Source organism: Nicotiana tabacum, chromosome 19, assembly GCF_000715075.1.
Source record: "Nicotiana tabacum cultivar K326 chromosome 19, ASM71507v2, whole genome shotgun sequence".
Lineage (NCBI taxonomy): Eukaryota > Viridiplantae > Streptophyta > Magnoliopsida > Solanales > Solanaceae > Nicotiana > Nicotiana tabacum.
Window position 1 is genome coordinate 87,694,828 of NC_134098.1, and position 27,217 is coordinate 87,722,044.

The following is a 27,217-nucleotide window of genomic DNA, read 5'->3' on the forward strand; positions in this document are numbered from 1 at the left end:
TTTCGGCATTTCAAGCATAATTCCACTACGGACCTCCAAATAATATTTCGGACATGCTCCTAAGCCCAAAATCACCATACAGATCTATTGGAATCATCAAAATTTATATCTGTGGTCGTTTACATATAAGTCCATATCCGGTCCACTTTTCTAACTTAACTTTTTAATTGTGAGACTAAGTATCTCATTTCACTCCGAATTCTTTTCGGACCCGAACCCACTAACCTGATAAGTCATAAAATAACTATAAAACATAAATTGAGCAGTAAATGGGGGAACGTGGTTATAATACTCAAAACGATCGACCGAGTCGTTACATTACCCAAAAGGATATCCAACAAATACATGAGGTGTGGTTCTAGGTTCAAATTTATCTCTGTGGCCCTTGGGCACTATAGGATAGCACAAGCAACCAAAACTCCTCATATGAGAGTAAGTAGGTTTTCTGTTGTATAGTAGTTCATATGGTGACTTGCCCTTAAAATTAGAAGAGGGCAGTCTATTTATTATGTAGGTTGCACATATGATGCATTCATCCCAATATTTTAGAGGCAATTTTGACTGAAATAAGAGGGCTCTGGCAGTTTCTAACAAGTACCTATGCTTTCTTTCTACTATGCCATTTTGTTGTGGTGTATAAGGGCATGTCTTTTGGTGGATGATCCCTTTAGAAAGAAAAAAACTGATTTGCCTCTGTGTTGTTAAACTCTAGACCATTGTTTGACCTTATAGGTTTGATAGTAGTGTTGAATTGATTTTCAATCATTGATACAAAGTTTTTGATAATATGCAGGGCATTACTTTTGCTGGTTAATAGGTGGGTCCAGGTGGACCTACTATAATCATCCACCATGGTAATGAAATATCTGAAGTTATCATGAGTTGGCATGTGGTAGGGACCCCGGAGATCAACATGAAGTAGTTGAAAGATTTTGGTGGAATTGGTGGATTTTCTAGAAATGGCAATCTCCCCTCTCTTGCCATTGGGCAGACAAAGCATGTAAATAGTTGTTTTTGTGAGAAAGATGCTGGAATACTGGATATTCCCTTCATTTTGGCAAAGGGTACATGACCCAGTCTGTTATGCCACAACACATTTATATCATCACTTGAAGAGATAGAAGGACTGATGCTATTCACAATAGGAAATTGCACTTTATTATTTGGAGAACATGTATTTACAATTGAATGAGATATGCAACTATCCCTAAACAATGAGATATTTACAATAGAATGATGAAACAATGTAATTTGTCTGTGCAGCAAGTGGAAGAAACCGAACTGGCAATTGAACTATTTACTGTTGATTCTGAATGGTTGTTCCCGAGACACCTTGGGTAGAGAAGATACAGGCCATCACTGGCTTTACCAATATTCAGAGGCCTCATCATTGAAAGGGCGTGCAAAAGACAAATATTATCAGTAAAGCCAACAATGCTTTGAGGGGTTGAACTGGTTAATGAATGAATTGATATGAGATTATATATGAAGGAGGGTATATAATGACTTTGTGCAAAATGATCTTGGGAAACAATGTCACACTTCCAATTTGTGTTACTTTTACCTTGTATCAGTTTGGAGAACTACTAATAAGGGATATTGTAGGGTTATAATATTGGTTAGTAAAGATATATTGAAGGTTATGTGATTAGAGGCTCCTGAATATAATATCCAAGAGTCAGCCTTGTTTTTGAAGCATTCAGAGGACAATTTGCCAAAATCAATAGAAGAAGTGTAATTTATTATGCCTGCTAAGTTCACAGCACCACTGACATAGTTTGTGGAGATGGAACTCTCTCCTCCTGTTCCAATCTAAAAATGTTGCAGCAAATTCAGGATCTGTCCATATTGTTCCTTAGAAAGGTTGACATGTCTGACCTCATCTCTATCTTCTGATCCGTCCTTTCCAGCTGGCATTGCTTCAGCAGAGGTCCCTTGCACAGTGGCTACTATTCTCCTTCCTTTGTTGAACCTTGCAGCTTGATTCATGTTCTGTCCTGCGTTTGAACTTTGAGTGTGTGAATTTCTAAAACTCTGAGGGTACCCGTGTAGTTTGTAGTACTTATCCTTGGTATGCCCTGGCCTCTTACAGTAATCACAAAATGGTCGAGGCCTATTACCTCCAATGGAATTGCTATTGTTAGAGTAATTTGTTTTGTAGGAACCATGTTTTGATGTGTTGACATTTAAGGAAGCAGACTCAAAAAACATTTGGTTATTTGGTTTGATCTCTCTCTGCTTCTCATTCTGAATGAGCAGTGAAAAAGCCTGTGCAAGAGTTGGCAGTGGATTCATCATAAGAATGCTTCCACGTACAACAATGTAGACCTCATTAAGTCCCATAAGGATCTGTATCAATCTCCTGTCCTGCTCGGCCTCATGTATGTTCTCCTTGGCACCACATGTATAGGTACAACTGCAGTGAGTCTTCTTATTCAAAGTATTCAGCTCTTTCCAGAGCTTTTTCAGTTTAGTGTAATAACCTGTAATGTCCAGCACACCTTGAGACAAGACGTTTATCTCTTTTTGAATCTGGTACAACCTAGCACAATTAGTTTGCTCATAGCGATCCTCCAATTCTCTCCATAACTCAACAATATTATTAGCATATTCCACACTATCCGCGATGTCTTTAGAGAGTGAATTTAGAATCCAAGACGTTACCATATCGTCGCATCGCTCCCATTGTCGAAACCTTTGAGTTTGAGGATCTGGTGATTTGCACTCTCCACTTATAAACCCTAATTGGTTTTTGACGGACAAACCTCGCATGACACTACGTCTCCAGGATCTATACCCAATTCCACTGAAAGGAACTGAGACGAGCATTGCTCCAAGATTTTCTGACGGATGTAGGTAGAGTGGATCACTTGGATCTATTCCGGTGCTCGTCGCAGTGACGACACCGGTATCACCAACATATGTATCTTCCTGATTTAATACAACCATGAATAGATGAATTTGTTGTGTCACACACTAATTTCAGGTGAAACTTTAAGAATCAATTATCAATTTTGCAGTTCGAACAAATTAGGGCAAATGACGATCGGACTAGAGAGACAAACTAAAAAAAAAGAAAGTAGTAGGCAAAATTGAGAGGGATGATGGCGGATAGTCGAGCATGAGCATCCTTGCTCTGATACCATATTAGAACTGGGATTGAAGATGAGCTTGAAGCTCGATCTGGAGCTTCAATGGAGTCCTTCTAGAGAGTTCTGTGAGAGAGAAAACATAAGAGAGAAATAGGAATTGGAAAAGTGAAAGCTCGCTTTCTTTTCTCATTGTAGTACAAAGTATATACATGTACAATACCAGAAACTATAACTAATGCTGAGCTGGCTAAGCTGGCCCACTAACTAACTCCCCTAACTGTACAACTAACTATCATTACATATAAAAATATAATTATACAAGTCTCAATAGATTCCTCTAAGTAATCAAAAGAGGCTAGTTGAATCATTGATTAAACCTATTTATGAGGATAATCGAAAGAGATTCTCCTAAAGACCAATCCATTACGAATTCTTGCATATCTTCACCGAGCTTAAATTGGTTCATATTGTGAGGTTGAAACTTAATCGAGAGAGGATTTTCTACTAAGCATTTGTACTGATAATTAAGTGAATTCGAGAGACTCACTTGAACATTAGAAGTGACTAATCTGAATTTACATTCCAAACAATTATCTTGCACTTATTCCGTCAAAACCTATTTTCTCCCATTGATAACTACCTTACTTTCCTTTGTTGCGATTGTCATTAGTCGATAACTTTAGATTCTTAGTTATTTGTAGTTAGAATTCATATATATCTCCATTGTTGATCCTCCTGGATAACAATCTAGCTACAAACTACGATAATACTGTTTAAATCCAATCTATGTGGACACGATATTATACTATACTATCTTTGACTAGCGAGTATAATTCGGATAATACTCGTCAGATGATTTATTTATTTAATTCAAGAAATTTTTCTTTATAAAAAATAAAAAAGAAAGTACAATAATATTAAATAAAATCAATCTACTTGATGTTGGCGCTTTAAAACACAACGGAGAATATATATTATAGCAAGAATATAAGTATTTATTATATTATTGATTAAGATTATGTGCAAAACACAAAAGAAGTTAACTATAGTTAAGTATTAATAATTATAATTAAATAAAGCGACAAATGTCATTTGCTTATTAGTTGGGTGTAAATATCCGATGTGGATAAATTTTTACCCTTCTATTCCATTTGATCAGTTTAAAAGTAGAGGTAGTTTTGGGTGCAACCACTTGTATTAAATTAAGCTTAATTGTGTTGTGTAGCCATAATTAATCATGTATTGGAAATTAGAGGTTAAAAAGGGGCAAATAAACGTACGTACGTACGGGATGCCGCATAAATAGTCGATCCCTCAGAGATGGGAAAGGTGCCGTCCTTTCTCGTAATTAAGACACACATAGAATCTCTCTCTCTCTCCCCCTCCTGCCGCATATGTGTTTTTTGGTTTACAAGACCTGAGAATTAAGATCAGCTTCTTTTTAAAATAACCAATACTATTATTTGTGCTTTTAGAGGAAATCACCTACAAGTTTACTAAGGTTTTATTTATAAGTCTTGAGAATTTAGATGCCCTCTTCCCTGTCTGCTGATCAAGCAAACTGCTTGCTGGTTGGGAACACGTTTAGCTATATAACTTCGCTTATACATCAAGAAAAGGAACATTCCTCGAAATTTCACAATTACATTAATTAGCCAAAAGACAAAATTCAAATATATATATATATATATATATATATATATATATATATATATGTATATATCACCAAAAAATATACTACTCCAATTTATATCGATCTCAGTAGCAGTTGGCAGGGTTGGCATCTGCACCCACTCTATTAGAATCTTATTTTCTCTTTAATTTAAGAGATGCAGCAGACCAAGTCAGTTTTCCATGAGCAAACCCGACTATTTCGTTAACTACTTATAATGATAAGACCAAATTAAGTTTTTTTTGGCATAGTTTATCGCGTTACAAAGAAGTTTTTATAACCACATAATTGTCATGGTCGCACAAATCTTTTACCCCTTAAGTTTTTAACACCACAAATTTTAAAAATCTTTTTTTTTCTTAAACATCGTGTCGAATCAAACTTTCTCATCTAAATTTAAACAGGGAGTATGTTTTTTTTGTCCTTTTTTCCCTTTCAATTGCCCACATATATCGTAACTTTTCAAAAACTCGTGCGGCTGCGGGATATTTGTTACAGTTTAATGTTAGACAGTAAAAGGACATTTGCAATGTCACCTGATCTATATATATTTCGAGTTCTGACCAAAATGTGGTTCTTTTTTACTTAAAAGAGCCAAAATATGTGAAAAAAATGAGCGGTGATCATAATATATATAACGTCATTTTAAAGTGCACTATACCTTTAATGGCCGTTTACCCAGTTAAGTATAGCGCCATTTTAAAAGGTGATATATATATATATATATATATATATATATATATATATATATATATATATATATATATATATATATATATATATGTATATATATATATATATTTATCGCACTATACATATTATGTGGGCCCATCAATAATTTTTCTGGGCTTAACTGACATAACAAAAATTCAATTGGGTATAGCACCCATATTTAAGGCGCTATACCTCAAATAATTGTACCCCCGGGACTGATTTTTGCCTTATTTAAAGAGGTTAAGGATTTTATAAAAATTCATTCATAAATATGCTCAAGTCTTCTAAAATATTTCTTCGTTAAGTTGTTTTGCATTTTATCATAATGTCTGAAGAGCGAAGAATTAGAGTTTCATTATATTGGGAGGGGTGAGGTTGTGATGGCGAATAACTCAGTAAGTTATAGTTTATCTCCACAGTGTCATGTTAAATTGCCACTTACAATGCAATGGAGTACGATACATTGGTATCGTTGTTATGTAAACAAATGAGTGTGAGCAAATGTTCGGTGAATATAAAAGTAATCGGAAGATATCCATATTCTGTCACTCTGCAAGAGGTTGCTTGTTATGCTGAGTTTAACATCGAAGACGATAATTCTGAGAGGTTTTTTGAGGACTCCAGATGAATACCGGGAATTTCTTGTGATAAAAATGTTGAAAATATACGTCAAGGCTGAAGACGTTCGCAATAATGAGTTTGCGCAAAGTAGGGATATCCCTCAGTCATCAGGTGGTTATTTTGGAGCAATTTTAGTCGAACAGGTTCCGACTGAAAGAGTTTGGATATCCCTATAAGGTTATTTTGGAGATTTTTTATATGTTAGTTTATTATTTTATATGTTAGTTTATTATTGTATATGTTAGTTTATTATTTTATATGTTTGTTTGTTACTCACTAATTTTTTACTATAATAAAATGAAATGATTAATTTTTTATAACTATACAAAATTTATTTATTAAATATTCATATAGCAATACTTAGTTTGACAAATATTATTATTTTCTCATGTTATTTTCTTACGTTTGTTGACTAGAATTGGAGAGAGTTTGTGTTTGAACTATCAGTTTTTTTGGTCGTATTTTGGGATTTAACCGATACTTAAATGATTAATTTCAATAACTATAAGGATACTACGCTAAAGGACACTATATTTTACTACGCTAAAAGGGCACTACATCACAAATACGAGCTCTACATTAGGCCACAAGATATCACTACAGGGAACTAAAGTAACAATTTATCTATTTTACTAGTCTTTTAGCAAATAAATAACCTAAATCGGATAAAAATAATAAATTAATTTAATCACAAAACAATCACGAAAATACATATACCACAGTAAAAAGTAACTAATTAATATTTTTTTAACAACTAATAATAATTTCTCTATTTTACTATTTGTTTTAGCACACTAATACTATAGTCCGGATAAAAAATAACAAATTAATTAAATCGCAAAACAATCACAAAATAACATAGAGCATATTAAAAACAACTAATATGCATTTTTTATACGAGTTTTAACAAAAACTAAGTCAGCATACCTCGATTTAAAGTTTTTGGAAAGTTGAAGATGTGGTGATTTGGAGCCGAAACGAGCAACCCACTACGAGATAACGCCTTAGCTAGGATGTGGGACCGAAAATCTATCCTTTTTGTGGGACCAGTGGGCTCCACTCGAGCTTTTTTTCGTTATCAATGGAGGGGGGATCGCTGGTTTTGGCTCGTTTTTTAGGGGAGGGGGGATAGTTTTCTGTTGGTGGGGAAAGGGAAGGGACGACTTTTTATATAGGTATAGCGTCCTTTATTAAGACGCTATAGTACAACGTCTTAATAAAGGGCACTATACCTTCCCGCTTTTTTGAGGTTCAAATACAGTGCCTTTTAAAAGAATATTATACTTAACTGGGCAAACGACCGTTAAGGTATAACGCCCTTTAAAGGGGCGTTATATATATTGTGATCACTGCTCATTTTTTTCATATATTTTATTTTTTTGAGTGCAAATGAATCACATTTTGATTGCGGCCTCTATATATTTTTACCTTTTTCGGGTGGATTTTATGATGAGCAAACACCTACCTTACAATACCATACTCTTTTAGGTACAAAAACCTCTTTAATTGGTCCTACCAATGACATATCATTATTTATTTCTTTTGTTTGTTTTTTAAGCTAATCGTGATCGCATTTCGTCCATTACAATAACATAATGATTATCAATCTCTTATAGTGCTTTAAAGAAGATTTTATGCGTACAATTTGATACTAAAATGTGTAGTAGTAAAACTGTAACTTGTGATTAAAATAATAGAAAATTGAAACTAAAAAGGGAAAAGTTTCAGAGGAGTGCAAAATGAACTAATCGCAGGAGGTAGGTATATATAGGTTTCCAAATAAGTTAAGGTTAAAAGCTTGTGAACTCAACCTTGGTTTCAGGTGTTGTCTACAGAAAGAATCTCAATGGATTCTCTTTCTTTCCTTCTTTTTCTGCTCTCTCGGACACAGTCAATGGAACGCCAAGTTTGAGAATCTTTTTTCAGGGGCTCCACCCCAAAAATCATGGACTCCGTTCCCTTGCGCCCATTCTTTCTAATTTTCATTTTTCTGTGTTTATTCTTTTGTTTATATATACGGTCACAATTTTCCAAGTTAAATAATACTCTACTAGTATTATTATCTTTTCACTTCATCGTCTTCCTAAATATATTTCTGTATGGGTCGAAATCAGTCTGATAGTATTCGAAATAATATTATCCAAGAAGTAGAAATATTCGTAGTCGAAGAGTCGACGGAAACCGTGATCGAGATGACGACAATGGTCGAGGTCGAGCATCACTAATGAAGCTGTAACGGCTAGCTAATTTTCGAAATAAGATGTTAAACTGTTAGGGTTTGTTAGAAATATATATATATATATATATATATATATATATATATATATATATATAAGAAGAGGGGCCAATAACGGAGGGCATGTGATATTCATTAGTAAGAACAGACCTTCACAAAAGATTCATCACTCTTACCAAGATACAAACATCACATTTTCATCAAGATTCTTGTTTATATTATTCCATTCTTTCCACCATATCCGAGGATAATTCGAACATTCGAGGATTTGTTTGTCATTCATCATTGTGAGGAGGAATAATCACCCAATTCCTCATTTATTGGGTGAATCATTCATTTTATTTATTTAAATGTCATTTATTATTGTCCGTTACTATTTAATGCAATATTATTGCTCAAATTACTTGGGATGATTGTTGCACACTATTATTATATTTCTACCATATCTGTATAACGTTAGTCACACTTTCGGAACTCGCGTCTAGAAATATTATTGTTAACTAAGATTAACCTTTTAGCACATAAATTTAATTATTTGGGCCAAAAATTACACTTTTGGTCAAACTAAGCTATATGACAATTGTTTAATTTCTCTAACATATGGAGGCTTTTAGTGTAGTTGCAAAAGCGCTTCAAAATTTGATTGAGGTCATAGATTCAAATTTCAAGTGTAATATATTTTGATTTTTTTATATTCCTTATAAAATTTGTGTTACGTAAAAATCATTTGTCCGGTGAGAAAAATAAAATAATAGATATATTTGCTACACTCAAACTTCTCTATAATAATCACTTGATATAGTAATATTTCACTATAACTATAAAAGTCAAGTTTTTTTCGGAAACTATTTTTTTTTTGTTATATTTTACCTCTCTATAATAACATTTTACTTATAACAACAACCGTCTTTATAGCAGTACGTTATTTATAAAATTATCCCTAATAACTGCCATCTTTATAGAAGTAGAATCTCTAATATTACCAAATAATAGTTCTGGAAATTTTGACCAAATATTTTGAAACATTAATATATTCACTATAAAGCTAAAAAATCATTGAAACAAGTGAGACTGTTATAGAGAGGTTTGACGGTATTAGGTAAATGAAAAAATATCCAAAAAAAATATATATTTTTTTTTAAAAAGAAAAAGATTTAAGTAATAGCCTTAAAGTATTGTATTTTTTTTTTTTGATGTGGGACAAGGTTTTTCTTAAGCGTTTTTTTTAATCCTCGGAATCTTTAAAGTTACTAGTAGAATCAACAGCAACGGCAAGTACCATTTAGAATAGGAATATCAAAGGGGCCACGAAAATGAAATAAATGAAAGGTGATTTTCCTTTAAGCGCGAGTGAGTGTGTGTATATGTATCTTATTCTATTCTTTAAAAAGTGGCTTACATCAGCAGCCAGCGGCAGTTCATATAGGGTGGCATACCTTTATTCATATACTAGTACACCACTTTAACTGTGTCCCATTTCTCTGTAGTGCTCTCTCTCTTCTCTATATTCTCTCCTCAGTTACAAATATTTCTGTGGATGTCCTGGGTTCTGAATTCTGACTTCCTTTGGTAACAAATTAAAAGCAAGCCACCCCTTTATATTTATACACATCATTATATATATATATATATATATATATATATATATATATATATATATATATGTGAAGTGACTTTACCAAATTCTTAGAATGTTTTCAGTTCTTGAAATTAGTCTTATAACCAGCCAGACATGCCAGCTTAATTAAAGACTATATATATTTCAAGAATCTTTCTCAAAGTGAGTAACTTTTATTCTACGGAGTATCTTTTTTCCACTCCCTGTAATTGGTGGTCTTTCTTTCTTTCTTTCTTTCTTTTGCTATACATGGTTGAATTAATGAGGATGAGTTCTTTTTTGTCTATAAAGTGCAGTGTGATTGTCTGCAAAGTCAAATTCTGCATTACATACTCGATGTAGCTTTTGTTTAACTCCACAAAGACGATAACTTTGGAATTGGAATGTTTGTCTCCTCTTGTTGTTTAGATCATACTATTTCTTACCCTTAGATCCATAATCCGTCCCTCTTGATTTGCTTCTTTTGTTGACGGCTCAGGTTGTTTATAGTTTCTCTTTAGTTTAAATTCCTTAGGGGGGGCTTCTGTATCAAAGGTTGCAGCTTTGTGTTGTTTGATTAGCATTTTGGCTATGTAGTGTAGAGTAATTTTGCATGGAAATGTATGGCTCCTGAAATGCATTTGTGAATTGCAGTTAATTTGCAAACCAAAACTAAAACTGATGAGGTTTGTGGAAACCGGGCTGATTGGGTTTTGGAAGGCGGAGGAAAGAAATCCTTCATGGAAGTTCCTCTTCTTGTTTTTCATATATAGGCTGCTTTTGTGTTCTGGCTCGTGATCGTGATTTTTTGCCCTCTCTCTCTCTCTCTCTCTCTCTCTCTCTCTCTGTTGGATCATTGATTTAGGGCTTCTTTTTTAATATTGGGATGGGAGATTCAACTTGAGGCTAGTAGCTATTTCATTATGGAAGATGGTCCCTTTACACTTCATGACATGTTTGCAAAGCTCTCTTCAGACAACACTATTGCTACTTCTGATTTTAGTGAATTCCTCTCCGACGGATTCTGGCTAGAGACAACTAATCACGCCTCCAATTTCCTTACTCCCTCCTCTTTGGCTTCTCAGCCCCTTTTGTTAGATACTACTAAAGCAGGCCATTTCCTTCCTACCACAGATCAACTAACTTTGCAGGAAGAAACTGACAAAGATAAGATTTTGTTTGCCCAAATGGATGATTTTTCTCCAACTAGAAGAGAAAACTCTGAGACTTCCCCTCGTCGGTTGTGGATTGGGCCAAACATAAACCCGAATCCAACTTTATCAGTAAAAAAGAGATTGGTGCAAGCCATTGAACACCTAAAAGATTCCACAAGGGATAAAGATGTCCTAATTCAGATATGGGTCCCAGTCAAGAGAGGAGGCAAACATGTCCTTATTACTAATAATCAACCCTACTTCCTCAACCCAAACTTCCAGAGTCTAGTAGAGTACAGATATGTCTCCCAAAATTACCAATTTGCTGCTGAGAAGGATTCAAAGGAGTTGGTTGGGTTGCCTGGCCGTGTTTTCTTGAAGAAGCTACCAGAGTGGACTCCTGATGTTCGTTTTTTCAAGCGGGAGGAGTATCCACGAGTTAATCATGCTCATCAGTATAATGTTCGGGGTTCCATTGCAGTTCCTGTTTTTGAAACTGGCAGTGGAACTTGCTTGGGTGTTGTTGAGATTGTGACTACTACTCAGAAAACTCACTATCACCCCGAGCTTGAAGACGTCTGCAAAGCTCTTGAGGTATTTCTTAATTGCTTTTTCTCTCTCTTTAGTGTGTCTTACAATTAATGTCCGTTCCCAGAATAGTTAGTTAGATTAGTAATATTAGTCCATTATTTGGTAGGTGAGGAGAGAGATTAATTTTCTTTCGAGTTCTGAATACAAGTGATGAAGTATTGTTGAAGCAGGAAGTTCTATGTTTCTTTTTCTTCCTGTGTATTGGTGATTTTGCTTTGTCTTTGGTAGCTATTATGCCCTGTTGGTTAGGTTACCAACAAAATAGCCTCTGACAAGTAACTTTTGCTACTCATTTTGGGCTACTATGATTCTCTGCTATGACAACGAACCATTTCTCTTGGAAGTTAAAGAAGCCTTTTCCTTCTTGTAGGCTGTTAATCTAAGAAGTTCTGGCATCTCAAATCCTGCAAAAATCAAGGTAGATCCTGAAATTAATCTTTCACTTTCTCATTAGGAGGCGGAGCTCCATATTCACCTCTGATATCGTAGTTGTGATTCTATATCAGGACTGCAATGAGTCGTACCTTGCTGCCTTGGCCGAGATTCAATATATCTTGACATGTGTGTGTGATACACACAAGTTGCCATTGGCTCAGACTTGGGCCCCGTGCATACAACAAGGTAAAGGTGGGTGCCTGCAATCCGATGAGAACTCTGCTTCTTGTGTTACCACAGTCGACGAAGCTTGCTATGTGCGCGATCCACAAGTGTTGCCTTTTCATTACGCATGTTCTGAGCATCACTTGCTTAAAGGTGAAGGAGTTGCAGGTGGAGCATTCAATACAAATCAGCCATGTTTTGCTACAGATATTACGGCCTTTAGCAAGACAGAATATCCACTGTCACACCACGCGAGAATGTTTGGATTATGTTCTGCTGTAGCAATACGCCTTCGAAGTATATACACAGGGTCGGCTGACTTTGTTTTGGAGTTCTTCTTGCCACTTGATTGCAAAAATACTGAAGACCAAAAACAAATGTTAAGTTCACTGTCTTCTGTGATACAACAAAGTTGCCGAAGCTTACGTGTTGTTACGGATCAGGAATTACAGGAGGAAAAAGAACTCCTACAACGTGAGAAGGTCATCCTTTCTGCTGGAGAATCACATGAAGAAATATCAAGAAAACCAGTCTCTCCACCTTACGGGGATCAAGATGCTTCTTCCTGGCTTTCTCAAATGATGGATTCCCAAAGAAAGGGTAAAGGAGCCGCTGTTTCGCAAGAAGAAAATTTTAAGGTGACAGCAAACCATTGGAGGGAATCCATTCATGCATCTACATACTCAGAGCCAAACCAGATCCAGGATAATTTTGGACCCAACGGAGGTTCTGGGGGTTCCTTAGATTTTTCTTCTGGTACAGGATCACATTCCTCAGGTGCCAAGAGAGCAGGTGAAAGAAGACGGTCAAAGACCGAGAAGAGCATCAGTTTGCAGGTACTCAGGCAGTATTTTGCCGGGAGCCTAAAAGATGCTGCAAAAAGTATTGGAGGTAGGATAAGTTGCCTAAAACTTCTACTTCCAGTCCCACTCATTTTATAAATTCTGGATCGAAAAATAAAGCATCGTCATTTCACAATCATGTACCTATTTTGTCTTTAATCACTACTGTGGATTTGGAACTTTAGAAATTTACAATTTCGGCCTTTTAAATAAAGAACTATGCATTTCTCTGCCTTTCTCTTAATTGTCTGCCTCTTTCATGGCATGATTGTCCCCCTGGGCAACTGTTAAAATGATGCACTGAAAATCCGTGGACATCTTGAGTTCTTTGAGAATTATATCCTGGGACTGCTCTAAATGACTCAATAGTACTGATTTTCAACTATTTCTTCAGACCAATTATGCATCATCTTGATTAACCTCTCTACTTTCTAGTTTGGAATCCTTAGGACATGCTCATGTGATCCTTTTGGGTTTTCATCTTTTCCAAAGTTATAATTTTTTTTATATTTATCATCTCAAAATTTTAGATTATTTCTATAATTGTCTTTTCTACAAGTTTGTGCATCCATGATTTACCTTAAGGCCTCAAATTTGGGTCTTGAGCACTATCATCTCTGCCATATTAGCTTGTCATTGATTACTTATCAATTTCTTCCAACTTGCAGTTTGCCCTACAACTTTGAAAAGAATATGCAGGCAACATGGAATCACAAGGTGGCCTTCTCGCAAGATCAAGAAAGTGGGCCACTCGTTGCAGAAACTTCAACTTGTTATTGATTCAGTCCATGGTGCCGAGGGTGCTATTAAACTCAGTTCTTTCTACACTAACTTCCCAGAACTTACCTCTCCAAATAATCCAGGGACCAGCAATTTATCTGCTTCTAAGAACCATGATCATCTGCAGCAAGTAAATACTCAACCTGATGGCAGTGCATTAAGCCCTGTGACCACTACTTCCAAGTCAACTTCTTCATCTGGCAGTCATAACTCCAGTTCAAGTTTATTCTGTTCCACTGATTCAAAGCATTTATTTCCCCTTACAAATGTTTTTGCCACGGGGAATGCCACAATGGAAGAACACCCTGGAGGAATGCTAAAGAGAGCACATACAGAAGCAGAATTGCATGACATGGGTCAAGAAGAAACCAAGCTTTTGGTTCGATCACAGAGTCAAAAAATTCAAAGCAATCACATTTCTCTGGAACCTCTGTGTCCTTTGCCGACGAGTAGCAACCAGGTTATACGGGATTCAGCTACATTTAAAGTAAAAGCCACTTTTGGGAAAGAAAAGATCCGTTTCAGCCTGCAATCACATTGGGGTTTTATAGATGTTCAGCAAGAGGTCTTAAGGCGTTTCAATATAGAAGATGGTAAAATCGATCTAAAATATTTGGATGACGACGACGAGTGGGTGCTTCTGACATGTGATGCTGATCTTGAGGAATGTATAGATATACACAGATTATGTAAAAGGAGAACCATTAAAGTCTCCCTCCACCATGCTTACCATCCCAATCTTGGAAGTTCATTTGGTAGCAGTGGCCCTGCCTAAAGCTATATTTGCTTTGCTTTACAAGTTTTTCCAGATTTCGGGTCAGGTTTGCTTGCTACGAAGCTAGCAGCTTATCACTGTGGAGTATTCTTGGCAGTCACATGTAAGTAAAAAAGGGCCTAATTCACTTTTCATTCCTAGTGTTAATGTTGGATGCACATGCACACAAAATGGGAGATGACAGTTTAAAGCTACAACGTATTGTTTGCACTAGTGGTCAATGTGCCGTAATGTGCCCCGTCAGATGCAGTTATTTGACATTCTTGTTGATTACACGATGTGTACCCATTGTATTAATGTTTTTAAAAATATCAATGGGAATGTACTACGTATAGAACATACAATTACGCATCGAGTGAGATGGACCCTTGGTCAAGCTGTTTGTGGGAGAGGAGAAATAGTCTTCAGTGGTCGTTTAGCAACAAGTTTAGCATTTTCCAGCTACAATGGATACAGCGTAACGATTTGGGCAATGATAATCATACCCTCTCCACACTATATGTCTAATAATGTACTTTAGCTAAGTTCCAACCTTATGTAGTTGTTATTGCATTCACTACCAGGAGCCTAACAAAACTGAACTAATGGCTTGGTATCTACTTTATGGATCTTTCTGATCTTGTAAAAAGACTCGTGGAATGAATTTTGATAGTAGTATTTTTCCTGTGACAGAAAAGACTGGGTGCCTACTTAAATATCAATGATAACAAGTTCAACAAATTTAACTGCTTCTACTTACACCTAAGAAATCATCGGTGATATGAGGTAAACATCTCTTGATAAATATATCAACATCTGGCTAGGAACTATTGTCTTCGAATAAGTCTTCGCATAACTTGTTGGGTTATATAGAGAAATTCGAGCATGTAAAAGAATTTCATTTTCAGAATGTTTGGAACTATTAAACGAAATGAAGATACTAAAAAAGGAAGTAATTGTGTCCATGTTCATCTCCCTCTTTCCTAGCGTCTTATGTGTTACCCCTCCCCCTCTCTTCGTCGCCCTTTTGTCACCACCGTTCAGTGGACAGCAGCGATATAACCCACTGCTGAGATATAATTCCCAATCCAATGTAAGTTACGACCAGAGGTGCCAAAATGGTTAAAAGAACACAGTTAACCACCTATATTATTCATTAAAAATGGGTTGGATAATGAACTTTTTAAAAATGGGTCAAAGATGGATAAGAACCATATTATCCATTTAGAAAATGGATAACCAATGGGTAACCAATGGATAACTAATGGGTTTAACTTTTACATTTGTAAAACCTCAAATTGGGGGTTTCTCAAATTTGGGAGACTAGGAATTCTCCCAAAAGTGTTCATATTCAAGAAGTCATGGATAATATGGTTACCCATATTATCCGTCGGTTAATCCGTTTTTTATCCGTATTAAATATGGGTCGGGTCGGATAATTTATCCGTTTATTCATTACTCGTTTACGACCCGAACGATATCCAACCCGACCCCCCTGTTTGCCACTCCTAGTTACGACCATTTGACTGGCAAAATGTTTGCTCACCCCTATCCCCTAACTCCATAATAAAGAAGAATTTTGAGAAACCACTATTGTTTAGTGGCTATTAACTTCCTATAGCTACTATATATATAATTACTTCTTATAACTACTATTCAATTGTTACAATAGTGTATTCGCGAATACAACAACAAAAAACGCCTAAAAATCATGACAGTCCAGTTGTACGCGCATGTATTCACATGTATTCGTGCCATATATTCATGAATACAACAACAAAAAGCGCCTAAAATCAGGGCAGTCTAGCTGTACGCGCATGTATTCACATGTATTCGTGCTGCTGTATTCATGAATACAGCAGCAAAAAGCGCTTAAAATCAGGGCAGTTCACCAGTACGCGCATGTATTCACATGTATTCGCACCATGTGTTCATTAATACAGTAACAACAATCACTTTAAAAATAGGTATGTTCAGCTGTCTAATAACAGAAATAATATCAATTAGCGTGATACACTCCTAATATAACTCAACAAAATCAATTCTAATATGCCTCATCATCAACGCAATTAATTAGAATGATTTTTCAGTTGTATATAACTTTTGTATTTAGTATGTTTCAATTTTTTTTTTTTACTGTTGCATTCATTAGATTCAATGTTTGTATTTACTATATTCGCTATTTTATATTCAGTGTATTCAAATGTATTTGTATTAACAATATTTTAGTTATTCCTAATACATGTTATTACTGATGTATTCAGTATATTTCATTGGTTGTATTCACTGTATTTCTATTTGTATTCAGTGTATTTTACTGTATTTCACTGTATTTTAAAATTAAATGTATTCTCTGTTTATATTCTGTTCTATTTTAATGTTTGTATTCAGTGTATTTCAATGTTTATATCATGTATTCATGTATACTATATGTACAGTATGCATGAATGCAGGTGTATTTAGTTGTATTAAAAAATACAGACCTTCGAAATACATAAACACAGTAAAATATATATATATATATATATATATATATATATATATATATATATATATATATATATATTTATGTATGTATACAATGTGTTTGAGTGAATTTGTATAGAATACAATGTATTTGTATCATTGTATGTGACTAAATAGCAAAGAAGAGAAGAAAGTTCGTCGGAGATGACGTTTTCCGGCCAAGACTCCTTGTATCGATTCACTACCTCTTCCATTACAATTTACAATGCTTCCAATTTGACCGCTTCTTCCTCTTTTCTCTTTTACTTACCGCGCTAAGAATCCCTCTTTCTCTTTAATCTCGTCGTCGCCCAAGGTATTTCCGCTTCCTTTTTTGATTATCAGTTTACTTTCATATTTCTGATTTTGAGTTTTTTAGGTTTTCTTTCATGATTTGTTTCTCTTTCGTGTATTTATGATTCGGCCTAATTTGCTCGAAGAGAGAGAGAAAGAAGAAAAATTCTAAGAGAGAATCGTGTGTTAACTGAAAGAAAGAGAGAGGAAAAACATAAATAACATATTTCATGCTTCAATGATATTATATACCATAAATACTTATTTTGCTATAAAATATAAAAGGTAGCTATAGAAAATAATATTTTAAAATGATTTTGGTTTATAATAAATAGGGTGTATACCTTTGCTATAAAATTTCCTAAAATTTATAGGTAGGCATCAGAAGCAGAAAACCGCCAACAAGCTTCCACCCCCGACATCCAACAATTCAGAGTTTTGGCCCCCTAATTTTTCGGTTTCCTTGCAGCAAAAGAACGACAGCTCTTTAGTTGTGGAAAAGTGCCGGTTTTCATAGAACACAAAAGAGCCCTACCTGCAAGTGATGTCCATTTTCATACACGAGTGCAGTTGCTGAATGGCGAACTGCAATTCACCAGACAAAGAATGGTGGTTATCTCCTGCAAGAAACTTGCATGCCTTAGCATTCACATACACTAAGCTATAGCCAGCTGTAACCTTGACACCTCTCTCCTTAGACAGCATTCTCATTTTGCTGGCATCACCCCACGAATGACCTGATGCATACATGTTTGATGCAAGAAGATAGCCAGCTGAGCTTGACGGCTCGAGTTCAAGTACTTGAGGGAGGGCATTGGCACCAAACTCATAGTTCTCATAGTTCCTACAGGCACTCAAGAGCGCCCCCCATGCACTTGCACTAGGCTTTACTCCTCCACGTAGCCTTCCTATCAAATTCATTGCACTATCAACCTTTCCAGCCCGAGCTAACAAATCTACAAGGCAAGAGTAATGTTCTAAGCTTGGTTCAACCTCATGATCCCAAATCAACTCCTCAAAAAGAGATAGCCCTTCTTCTACCAGTCCCCCATGACTACAAGCGGACAAAAGAGACAGTGCTGTTACTTGATTCGGCCTCAGACCACTCATTTTCATCTCAGCAAGTAGGGCTAGAGCTTCATTTGGGAGGCCATTCATACCATATGCTGTGATAATGGCACTCCAGGTAACGACATTCTTGTGTGGAATCCGTTCAAACACTTTTCTCGACAATTCAACAGAACCACATTTCGAATACATATCTAAGATCGCAGTTCCCACTAGTACATCAGATGTCAACCCTCTTCGAATAGCAATGCCATGAGCCCACCTTGATCTTTTCAGGTCTGCAGAAAGAGAGCAAGCTTCAAGAAGATGTAGCATGGTAATGGCATTGGGCCGTTCAGTAGTGTGGTTCATCTCTCGGAAAACAGCAATGGCTTCGTCAGGCATGCCACAGTGTGTGAATCCAGCAATCATGGTGCTCCAAGTTACTGCATCTTGCGTTTTCATAATACTAAATTGACTCCATGCATAATTTATGAGATTGCAACTTGCATATGCATCGATCAAAGAGTTTGTAACCAACTCATTCAACTCAAAACCTCGTCGGAGTACTCTGGAATGTATCAACTTGCACTGGTAAGGGTCAAGGAAGGACTTACATAACTGCAGTAGATTGACCAGAGTCACCTCATCAGAATCAACTCCAGCCTTCCTCATCGAATCAAATAAAATTAGAGCCTCAGAATGCTTCTCATTTTGCACAAGTCCTGACAACAAAGAGTTCCAGGATACGACATTCTTTTCGGGAGTTTCGCGGAAAACTCTCAATGAAGAATTAACATCGTTGCATTTAGAATACAAGTCGATCAGGGAGTTCTGTACAAACAAATCATAACCCAGACCTCTAGAGATAACAAATCCATGAATTGACTCTCCCATTCTAATGGCCATCAATTTGCTGCAGGCTTTGAGTACACTTACCACTGATTGTCCGTCTAGCGTTATCCCAAAATCAATCATCCGTTTAAAGAACCCGAGAGCAACAGTTGCTTCCTCGCTTTGGGCATAGCCAGCAACCATGACACTCCAAGAAATAACGTCTCTGTCAGTCATTTCATCGAAAAGGTTATGCGCAAGCTGCATTCCTAATTCAGCATAAAAATTGAGGAGCGAGTTTTGGACAGAAGTTATACTTGAATATCCAGCACGAATGATAGAACCATGAATCATCTGTCCAACCTCAAAAGCTTTAAGATTCCGACAAGTCTGAATGACAAGCACTAAGGTGGAGATGTTGGGTTCAAAACCTGCAGCCCAAGCCTGAGTAAAGAACCACAATCCTCGTCCAGAAGAAGCAGCAGCAGCTCGCTCTAAGTGTCCGTGAACGATTACATTCCACGAAACTGAATCTTTGTTGGGCATGCAGTTAAAAACAAGAAGTGCAGAACCCAAATCTCCAGATTTAGCATAGAAGTCCATCATAGAATTACCGAGGGAAGTGAAAGCTAGGAATCCCTGCTTAATCAGAGAGCCATGGATAGAATTGCCATGTGCGGGTGAGAGGTTTAAGCATGCTTTGAGAAGGACGGCGAAAACCGAATGGTCTGTCAACTCAAGTCCGCTCTTCTTCAATTCACGGTAGTGGAAAAGAACGTCTTGGGATTTGCCATGATACAGTAATTCTTTCAACCTAGAACACCAGTTACAGTTCCAAGCAGGCGACGAGAAAGGAACACGCATTTAGACGACAGGGTTTTTTTTATTTCAGGGTACTCCCTTCCAACTCTAAATCCAATGACCATAACTCACTATACTCTGTACCACACCGTACCTTCTTCTCCAGTTATACGGAAGCAAGTCCACAGCTCAATTTTAGAGATTATACTGTGATTAGCTCTTACTGTTATTCAGGAGGTCGGCATTTCAACGTGACACAAATTAAAAGAACTCCCTTTTTAGTATGAAATAGCGCAATGTCAAGTGTCCTTTCACGATCCGATTATACCTTCTCAGTTCTCCCCCTAGCCGCTACATTTACACATGAGGTTCTCAACTTATCATTGAACTCATAGCTCGTTTTAGTTACTAATTTCACAATTACATATTTACACATATTTAATGAACTTTCTAATTAATTCAATTACTGGATTCGCCTGTACCCATATCTAATACTTTAGCCCCGCCCCTACCTGAGGGATGATACACTTTATCAGAAAGGTGGATCATTTTTCATACAACTTTGAAGGTTTGCTTTTAGCATTGGACTTGGAATGTCTGTATGTGAAGTGCTAAAAGACGGTAAACACAAAGGATCTACAAGTTAGTTCTGATTGTTAACATTAACAACTAAACAGAGTCTAACAGACAGACAATCATATGCCGTGATCCTTCTCAAGTTAGCTGCAGAAAAAACAAATACGCCCATCTGCAGCTATACAACATCATTAGGGTACTCTGTCGCTTGCCCATGCTCTCCCAAATTTTATTGCTACAGGAAAATTTCAAGAGTGACAAAAATAAAACCTTTTCCCTGTTTTCCTATAACAATTGTGAGAAAGAAATTGATTACGAGCAAAACTACCTTGAGAAAACATGAATTTACTACTCGCTGATGTTGCAAAGTTGAAGGTATGAATTATTGAACATTACATATCTAGACCAATAAGATTTGTACTTAGCAATTGCAAGATCCAACCATGGTTTGTAATTTCCATTGTAATGAACAACCGCCCCATTTTCTATTGCTGTTTTGTTTAGGGCAGGATCATAACCAAGACCCAAGACATGCCAGCTCCGGTCCAAAGGATAAGTCAAGTTATAAAAAGTTATCAGCCCCGGGGGTAAGGTCCCAAGTTTCCAAAGTGTTCTATCCTCATTCTGCAATGGAAAATCATAGTCAGCTGAAAGGCTACACAAGGATGAAGAAATTAACAAAATGAATAGGAACTGTGAATTTTCTTCTCTAACGGAATTGCTCTTGAACATCAAGTGCATTACGACTCTTTGCAAGAGAAAAACTAGCATTCCATACATAGGTAGATTCTAAGAGCAAGGTTTCTATAAACATGGTGGATCATAACAAGAGTTTGCAAAAAAGCCGACTAGTAGGCAACAATTCATTTTTCTAAGAGATTGTGCTATAAAGCTCAAAGGAAAATGAGCAATCATAGATAAGGTATGTTTCTTCCTTTTTATGGAGTTAGGGGGTGCTGGGGATAACAAGGGCCGCACCCTAATACGACTGTTACAATTCTATGTTTTACAAAACTAGAAATAGAGATCACAAAATTAGGTAAATAGGTGATAAGTAGACAAGCTACATGGTTTGGGCGACAAAATGAGCCCTTATCATGAATGTAGAATTTCATCACTTCTACTCAAAACCTAAAGAAGGCACCCACTATTATTCTTAAGTCTAAACAAAGCCCGAATTTGCAAAAAAGTCAAATTCTATCTCCACTGCAGAACACACTTTAAGAGCCATGTCTGAGACCCCCAATACAGCCCCGGGGGGGGGGGGGTGTATATTTCCTGACAAATTATGGCAGTTTAGTTTTGAGTCTTTTGACACAATAACATCTATCTACCCTCAAGCAAACAAAGGAGCTTTCAGCAATAATTGAAGGTTTCAATCCCATCAGTCTTCCGACTATATTCTACTTAATTCTTTGTTTTTCATCCTCACTAAATACATTGATTTTCAATAGTAATTTAATCAGTATGGTTTTTTGAGCTGCAGCACTTTCACGGAGTTTCACCTCATTTGACCATCCAAAGCAGCAGCAGAAGCATCTTTAAAGTTATAGTATCTAGTGTATTGCACTATGTCTTGGTTTTCAAATACAATCATATAAACTTGAAACTAAGATGGAGATCAATGTGATGACTGCCTAGCCTTTAGAGCCACCTCCAGGCAGCAGGAGCTATTAAACTCACAAAACCTATATGAAATTGGGAGAGATCGGTCTATTGGCCCATCACGAATGATCCATTAGCTCTTTTTTTTCTTTTCTTTTGAGGTTAAAAGGAGATCGCTGAAATATAACACACAATACCGGTATAAAAAAAACACATTAGATCTTTGTAGGATCATTTTCTTCTATTCAAATTGTAGCGGGTCAAAGAAGATCATTTCCTCATGTAAAACATTCATGATGATAATATCAAAAAACTCAGCTCATTGTGTCTAGAAGCACCAACAAAGAATATATAATATTAACTTACCATTTCCTGCCAATGATGATATATTCCTGTAATGTTGCGCCTCCTCCACTCCTTCAAATCAAAGATATTCATGCCAAATGCCCAGCCACAAGCATTTGGATCAAAATTTTCAGATATCTTCGGGTTCGAGAAGTTAAGATATTTATCAAATCTATGGAAGCTTTCTTTGCATGTCTCCACGGCACCATTGACCATCCCTTGTAGGTCGACAGACCAAAGAGGCGTCAGATCCTTTTGAACTACAATATCATCATCCAGAAACAAAATTTTCTCCAGCTTTGGGTATACTTCAGGAAGGTAAAACCTAAGATGATTTAGCATTGACAAATACTTTGGGTTCCTATATTTGAGATTGTCGGTGCCAGTTGTAAGGGAATTTGACTGATGTGCCTTGAAATAATACTCTATCATTCTAGCAGATTCAAGCTGACGTAGTACAGGGCAGTAAGAAGAATTAAGCCATGTAAAGTCATCCACATTCTCAACATGAATTGTTGCACCAGCAGGAGGATTGACAAGGAACCACATTTTCATAGCTAGGAAGTTCAATTTATCTGTCACTATATGGAAAACGTGCTTTTCAGGCTCCTTTGCGTGCAGTGTAGTAGAGTTCACAACAACAGATGTGGCTAGTACATTATCAGAAAATATTGCATAATGGTACAGAGAAGGATCTTCAAGTTTTTCCTTGTTTGGAAATCCTCTCTCTTCATATCCACGTAGGAAGTAGTCCGTCGTGAGAAGCAAGGGAAGACAATGCAAAGGCCTGGGGACTGTTTTAGCAGCCAGCTGTATCAAGAATGCACTCCTTTTCTTCAGCAGACTTAGACCAGTTTCAGCCGACTGAAGCATGACCCTTAGTTTCCTTGCTAGTGTTATGCAATCGTATAGTTGATCTTTCGCAGCAGCTAGAACATGGCCCATATCCTTTGCTCTGTCAAGTGCACTGTAGGTAAACCTAATATTAAAGACAAAACCTAACATCTAAACTTCATTAACGAAAAGTTGAAAGCACCAACCTTGGTAGAAGTTCAGCATCAGAAGTGGCCTCTCCAATTGCAAGCTGATTTACTCTAGAATGTTGTATCAAAGAATCATAAAGAGCATCTTCATTCTTAGCTTTTGCAATGGTAGCATAAGCTCTTGCCATGATTATTTGGTCACGCATAAGTTTAAGGGTAGAGTCAGAATTGGGATTTTCATATTCTTTCCTCCATATATTGTATTTACCCTTGCTAGTTGTGTCAAGCTCTTTAGCTCGCTGAATAGCAGCATCTTGAATCTGGTTTTCAATTTCCTTATCTTGTTGGATCAGCTCTGCAGTCCGTCGGTCCCTTCTTTCATTTCTTAGCCTCTGAAGCATCAGGAAGTATCTATGAATCCAAATGACTGAAAAAGAACATGAATGACAAATGTAGAGATATAAGAATTTGCCACCTGGCGCTTGAGTTTGATTGGATGAAGCTCAGATGCTTTTTTATGCTCCATGACAACTCCATACTGATTTTCATTTACGTTAGAGTGCTCAATATTGACCTCAAACTTATCCGCTGTCTGAAACTTCCCTTCCACTTCCTGAGAACAAGCAGTAAAAAGAATTGCAGTCTACATTAACAAATATAAAAACTACTATATCCTCTTCACTTTGAGAAGATGTTGTGTCCATTTAATATCAGCAAGTAAAGTAAACACACACCTTGGAACTCTTTTTCTGATCACTATCCTCATCACTAGGATATCTCCATACCCATGAAGTTGACAAGTCCTTGGAGTTTATGCTCCTAGTTCTAATAGCACCATTAGCATCAGTGTATGTTACAATGATGTCAATATTCTGCATACAGAGCAGAAAGATTATCATGGTATGGTATACGAAGATTAAAAGTAAATAAATCTAAAGGAGAAAAGAATTCTCTAGTCATCATTAGACTGTTATCCTAAAATCAAAAGATAGGTTGGTTACTTTCTCATCAGGACGAGCAGCAGTCATTAGACCTTGTTCCTGCCAAGAAATTGCAAAGTTTACAGCATATACAGGCAAAAGGGATGCAAAAATAGAAGCCAATTTTTTCATAGAGGCAGAAGTCTTGAAAGACATAGATAATGGGTTTCAAGTAAACTAAATAAATAATTGTATTACCTTTCTATTAATGCATTGTGGACAATCATATGAGGGGAAAAGACCTTTTAGCTCTCCCTGACTGGAAATAGGAGGAAGAGAAGAGAAGTGAAAAGGTAAAACATAGAAGTCGGGTAAATAAGAAGTACTAGTAACAAACTAGTAGCATTACTTGCAGCAGCAAAATTGAGTAAACATGAAGATAAGTATGATGCACTTACAGTGATGATACATTTGAGAATTCTTCTCGGGCAGGTTCAACATGTATAACCTGAATAAATAGGATAAGAAGAGTAAGAAAATAACAAAATGAGAAAAGAGAGCTAAGGTAAAGCTCATTATTATGATACACTCGTACAAGTATAATTTGAATCACAACAAGTTAAAAATGAGAAGAAAATAGAAACTCTTTAAATAGTCTCGACGAGATCCAGGCCACATCAACACGATTAAAGTAGAGTGAAAAATGAAAACATAAATTTCAGGGAGAAACAGAAACATAGATGCGCAACAGAGAGAAAGATCTAAAGAAGTGAATTACCAGGAAGAAGATTAGCAAAGTCGGGGAGAGGAAGGATCCTCTAAAACGAGCCCTCATAGCCGGCCGACCCAAGAAGAAAGAAGAGGCCTCTGCTCTGACTGGGTGGGGATCAAATCAATAATCAATTACAGTATTATTCTCTTTACATTCAACCTTAGCTCAGCTCAGCTCTGCCGATGAACATATAACTCTCAACGGAATTGAATTATCAATACAACTTCCTCCCTTAGTAATTTATTATATTATAAACTTGTATTATTACAAGTTTAAGGGAAAAAGTGTGTGGGCATGATATTTGTTTGTTATAAAATTTTCTTGTAAAATAGGTAAAATAAACAGTTTAAAGTTGAATTATTTTTAAATTTAAAAATAAGTTATTTATTTTAAAACGGACTAAAAAGGAAAGTACTCGTCTAATTTGAAACGGCGGTAATACTATTTACTAAAAATGTTTTGGCTATTTATTAAGGGGGGAAACAAATTTCTACATTTTGGCATAAATAAATAAAATTGCCACTTTCAGGGACAATATTGGATTCTTGTCCTCAGTGTAATTAATTATAAAATATCTCTCTCTCTCTCTCTCTCTCTATATATATATATATATATATATATATATATATACGAGAATTCATTTTAGTTTAATGTTCGATAGTTTGTAGTGCTATTCATGTTATTGCTAAGATAATGCCTACTTATTTAAAAACGAAAAACCTCTCTTTGTATTATTTTAGTTCAAAATTTAGCAATTGTAGTGCTCCTCATGTTATTGTTAAGATAATGCCTATTTATTTTCATAAAATAAATAATGCTAAAGAAAAAACTTATAATCATTGTAAATCACGTAATAAGATAAAGTTGGTGAATTGGCTGGTAGTAAGTTGAAAAATATAAAAGAGAACAAACTTTTTAATGCATTATTTGTCTAGTTTTCTTTAACCGACCTTTGTTTCTTACTTGTTTTACTCCATTTCAAAGGTTAGGTTCGTCCCACTTCATTCCCGGCAAAAACATTGTGTTTTCCCATTCTTTAGGCAAAATGTTGGGTAGCCTTGATTTATTTACTTTTCTACTAACTTATAACATTGCTTCAGGTCCATCGTGTGGGGCTTGAAATTGTAAAAAAGACTTTCAAAAACAGTATATCAAATCTTCTATTCATTGCAGAATGAACATGAAGTATGTATGAAACCAGAATACCATGTATGTATCATAATGTCACAACTCGCATTTTGGAGTTGTGATTTCGGCCAAGAACTGGTGAGAAAAGGTCCTTCTGATGGTCTGACGTAGAGCAGTCTACTCGGGCAACTCGGGCTTTTTAATTTTAAGCATATATAAGGGGTATAGGTGATAAAAGCTCCGACCTGCCTCCCCCATACGTGCTGCCACCGAGCCGTATAGAACGAGCTGCCTTGGGGGCAACCTCAAGGGCCTGCCTAGATGACTCGAAGGAGTGTCAAAGGTATCCACACGAGCTTGGGAACTCGTATGGACGGCGTGACGCCTTTGGGCCAGCGTTGGGCATCAAAGTGGTGCTGGAGGCTCGATGTGTGGAACGGCCAGCCCCGCGGGCTGCCGAATATTGGAACGAGACCTCCGTGCCGATTGGATACTTGACGCACCTGTCATAGGAGCATCATGTGTCGACTTGTGAGCATGGCTTTGGTTCAACCATGCAAGCAAGGGTCCGTTGGCCTAAAGGTGCAGGTGTGGGCGACACTGCACTACTTCGGAATGGAAGCGTGCTGCAAGAGGGCTATGTATGGGCATGGCACGAAAGAGGCGCATGACAATTGGCCAAGGGCTAAAGGTTGCCTTACTCGGGCAAGGCACGAGCTAGTCGCGGATGCACTAGGCGAGTATCAAGCTTGAG

At 36.5% G+C, this 27,217-nt stretch overlaps 4 protein-coding genes across 6 annotated transcripts; 1 reads left to right on the forward strand and 3 right to left on the reverse strand.

Annotated features, from left to right (window-relative positions):
- Positions 1 to 1,812: 1,812 nt before the first annotated feature.
- LOC107794955 (uncharacterized) lies at positions 1,813 to 2,949 on the reverse strand. The gene has a single exon (XM_016617514.2). It carries the CDS (start codon positions 2,947 to 2,949, stop codon positions 1,813 to 1,815), a length of 1,137 nt encoding a protein of 378 aa, XP_016473000.2.
- Positions 2,950 to 9,785: 6,836 nt separating this feature from the next.
- LOC107812713 (protein NLP2) lies at positions 9,786 to 15,350 on the forward strand. 2 transcript variants are annotated; one of them, XM_075238161.1, is made up of 5 exons: positions 9,788 to 10,115; positions 10,587 to 11,680; positions 12,048 to 12,095; positions 12,184 to 13,168; positions 13,788 to 15,350. In XM_075238161.1, the coding sequence occupies exons 2-5, from the start codon at positions 10,856 to 10,858 to the stop codon at positions 14,672 to 14,674; spliced, it is 2,745 nt and encodes a 914-aa protein (XP_075094262.1). In that variant the 5' UTR covers positions 9,788 to 10,115; positions 10,587 to 10,855; the 3' UTR covers positions 14,675 to 15,350. The 2 variants fall into 2 exon arrangements, with proteins under 2 accessions (XP_016493353.2, XP_075094262.1); XM_016637867.2 differs by having other exon boundaries at positions 9,786 to 11,680.
- A 2,292-nt stretch (positions 15,351 to 17,642) lies between these two features.
- On the reverse strand, positions 17,643 to 20,423 carry LOC107812712 (pentatricopeptide repeat-containing protein At2g17210-like). The gene has a single exon (XM_016637866.2). The coding sequence runs from the start codon at positions 20,195 to 20,197 to the stop codon at positions 17,984 to 17,986; it is 2,214 nt and encodes a 737-aa protein (XP_016493352.1). The 5' UTR covers positions 20,198 to 20,423; the 3' UTR covers positions 17,643 to 17,983.
- A 491-nt stretch (positions 20,424 to 20,914) lies between these two features.
- LOC107812714 (putative galacturonosyltransferase 3) lies at positions 20,915 to 25,570 on the reverse strand. Of its 2 annotated transcripts, XM_016637869.2 has the most exons (9): positions 25,342 to 25,570; positions 25,022 to 25,071; positions 24,822 to 24,882; positions 24,645 to 24,683; positions 24,378 to 24,515; positions 24,119 to 24,256; positions 23,701 to 24,035; positions 22,682 to 23,627; positions 20,915 to 21,334 (listed from the first exon to the last, which is right to left on the reverse strand). In XM_016637869.2, exons 1-9 carry the CDS (start codon positions 25,396 to 25,398, stop codon positions 21,059 to 21,061), a joined length of 2,040 nt encoding a protein of 679 aa, XP_016493355.1. In that variant the 5' UTR covers positions 25,399 to 25,570; the 3' UTR covers positions 20,915 to 21,058. The 2 variants fall into 2 exon arrangements, with proteins under 2 accessions (XP_016493355.1, XP_016493356.1); XM_016637870.2 differs by lacking the exon at positions 24,645 to 24,683 and having other exon boundaries at positions 25,342 to 25,569.
- Between the last annotated feature and the right edge of the window lie 1,647 nt (positions 25,571 to 27,217).

Excerpts from the sequence above, each read along its gene's own strand:
- LOC107812712 (XM_016637866.2), bottom strand. The coding sequence starts at position 20,197 with ATGCGTGTTCCTTTCTCGTCGCCTGCTTGGAACTGTAACTGGTGTTCT.
- LOC107794955 (XM_016617514.2), bottom strand. The coding sequence starts at position 2,949 with ATGGTTGTATTAAATCAGGAAGATACATATGTTGGTGATACCGGTGTC.
- LOC107812714 (XM_016637869.2), bottom strand. The coding sequence starts at position 25,398 with ATGAGGGCTCGTTTTAGAGGATCCTTCCTCTCCCCGACTTTGCTAATC. Across the intron at positions 24,257-24,377 it reads ATCAGAAAAAGAGTTCCAAG|GAAGTGGAAGGGAAGTTTCA; the intron begins GTGTGTGTTTAC and ends GCTTGTTCTCAG. Across the intron at positions 24,036-24,118 it reads CAATCAAACTCAAGCGCCAG|AGGCTAAGAAATGAAAGAAG; the intron begins GTGGCAAATTCT and ends CTGATGCTTCAG.
- LOC107812713 (XM_016637867.2), top strand. The coding sequence starts at position 10,856 with ATGGAAGATGGTCCCTTTACACTTCATGACATGTTTGCAAAGCTCTCT. Across the intron at positions 11,681-12,047 it reads ACGTCTGCAAAGCTCTTGAG|GCTGTTAATCTAAGAAGTTC; the intron begins GTATTTCTTAAT and ends TCCTTCTTGTAG. Across the intron at positions 13,169-13,787 it reads TGCTGCAAAAAGTATTGGAG|TTTGCCCTACAACTTTGAAA; the intron begins GTAGGATAAGTT and ends TCCAACTTGCAG.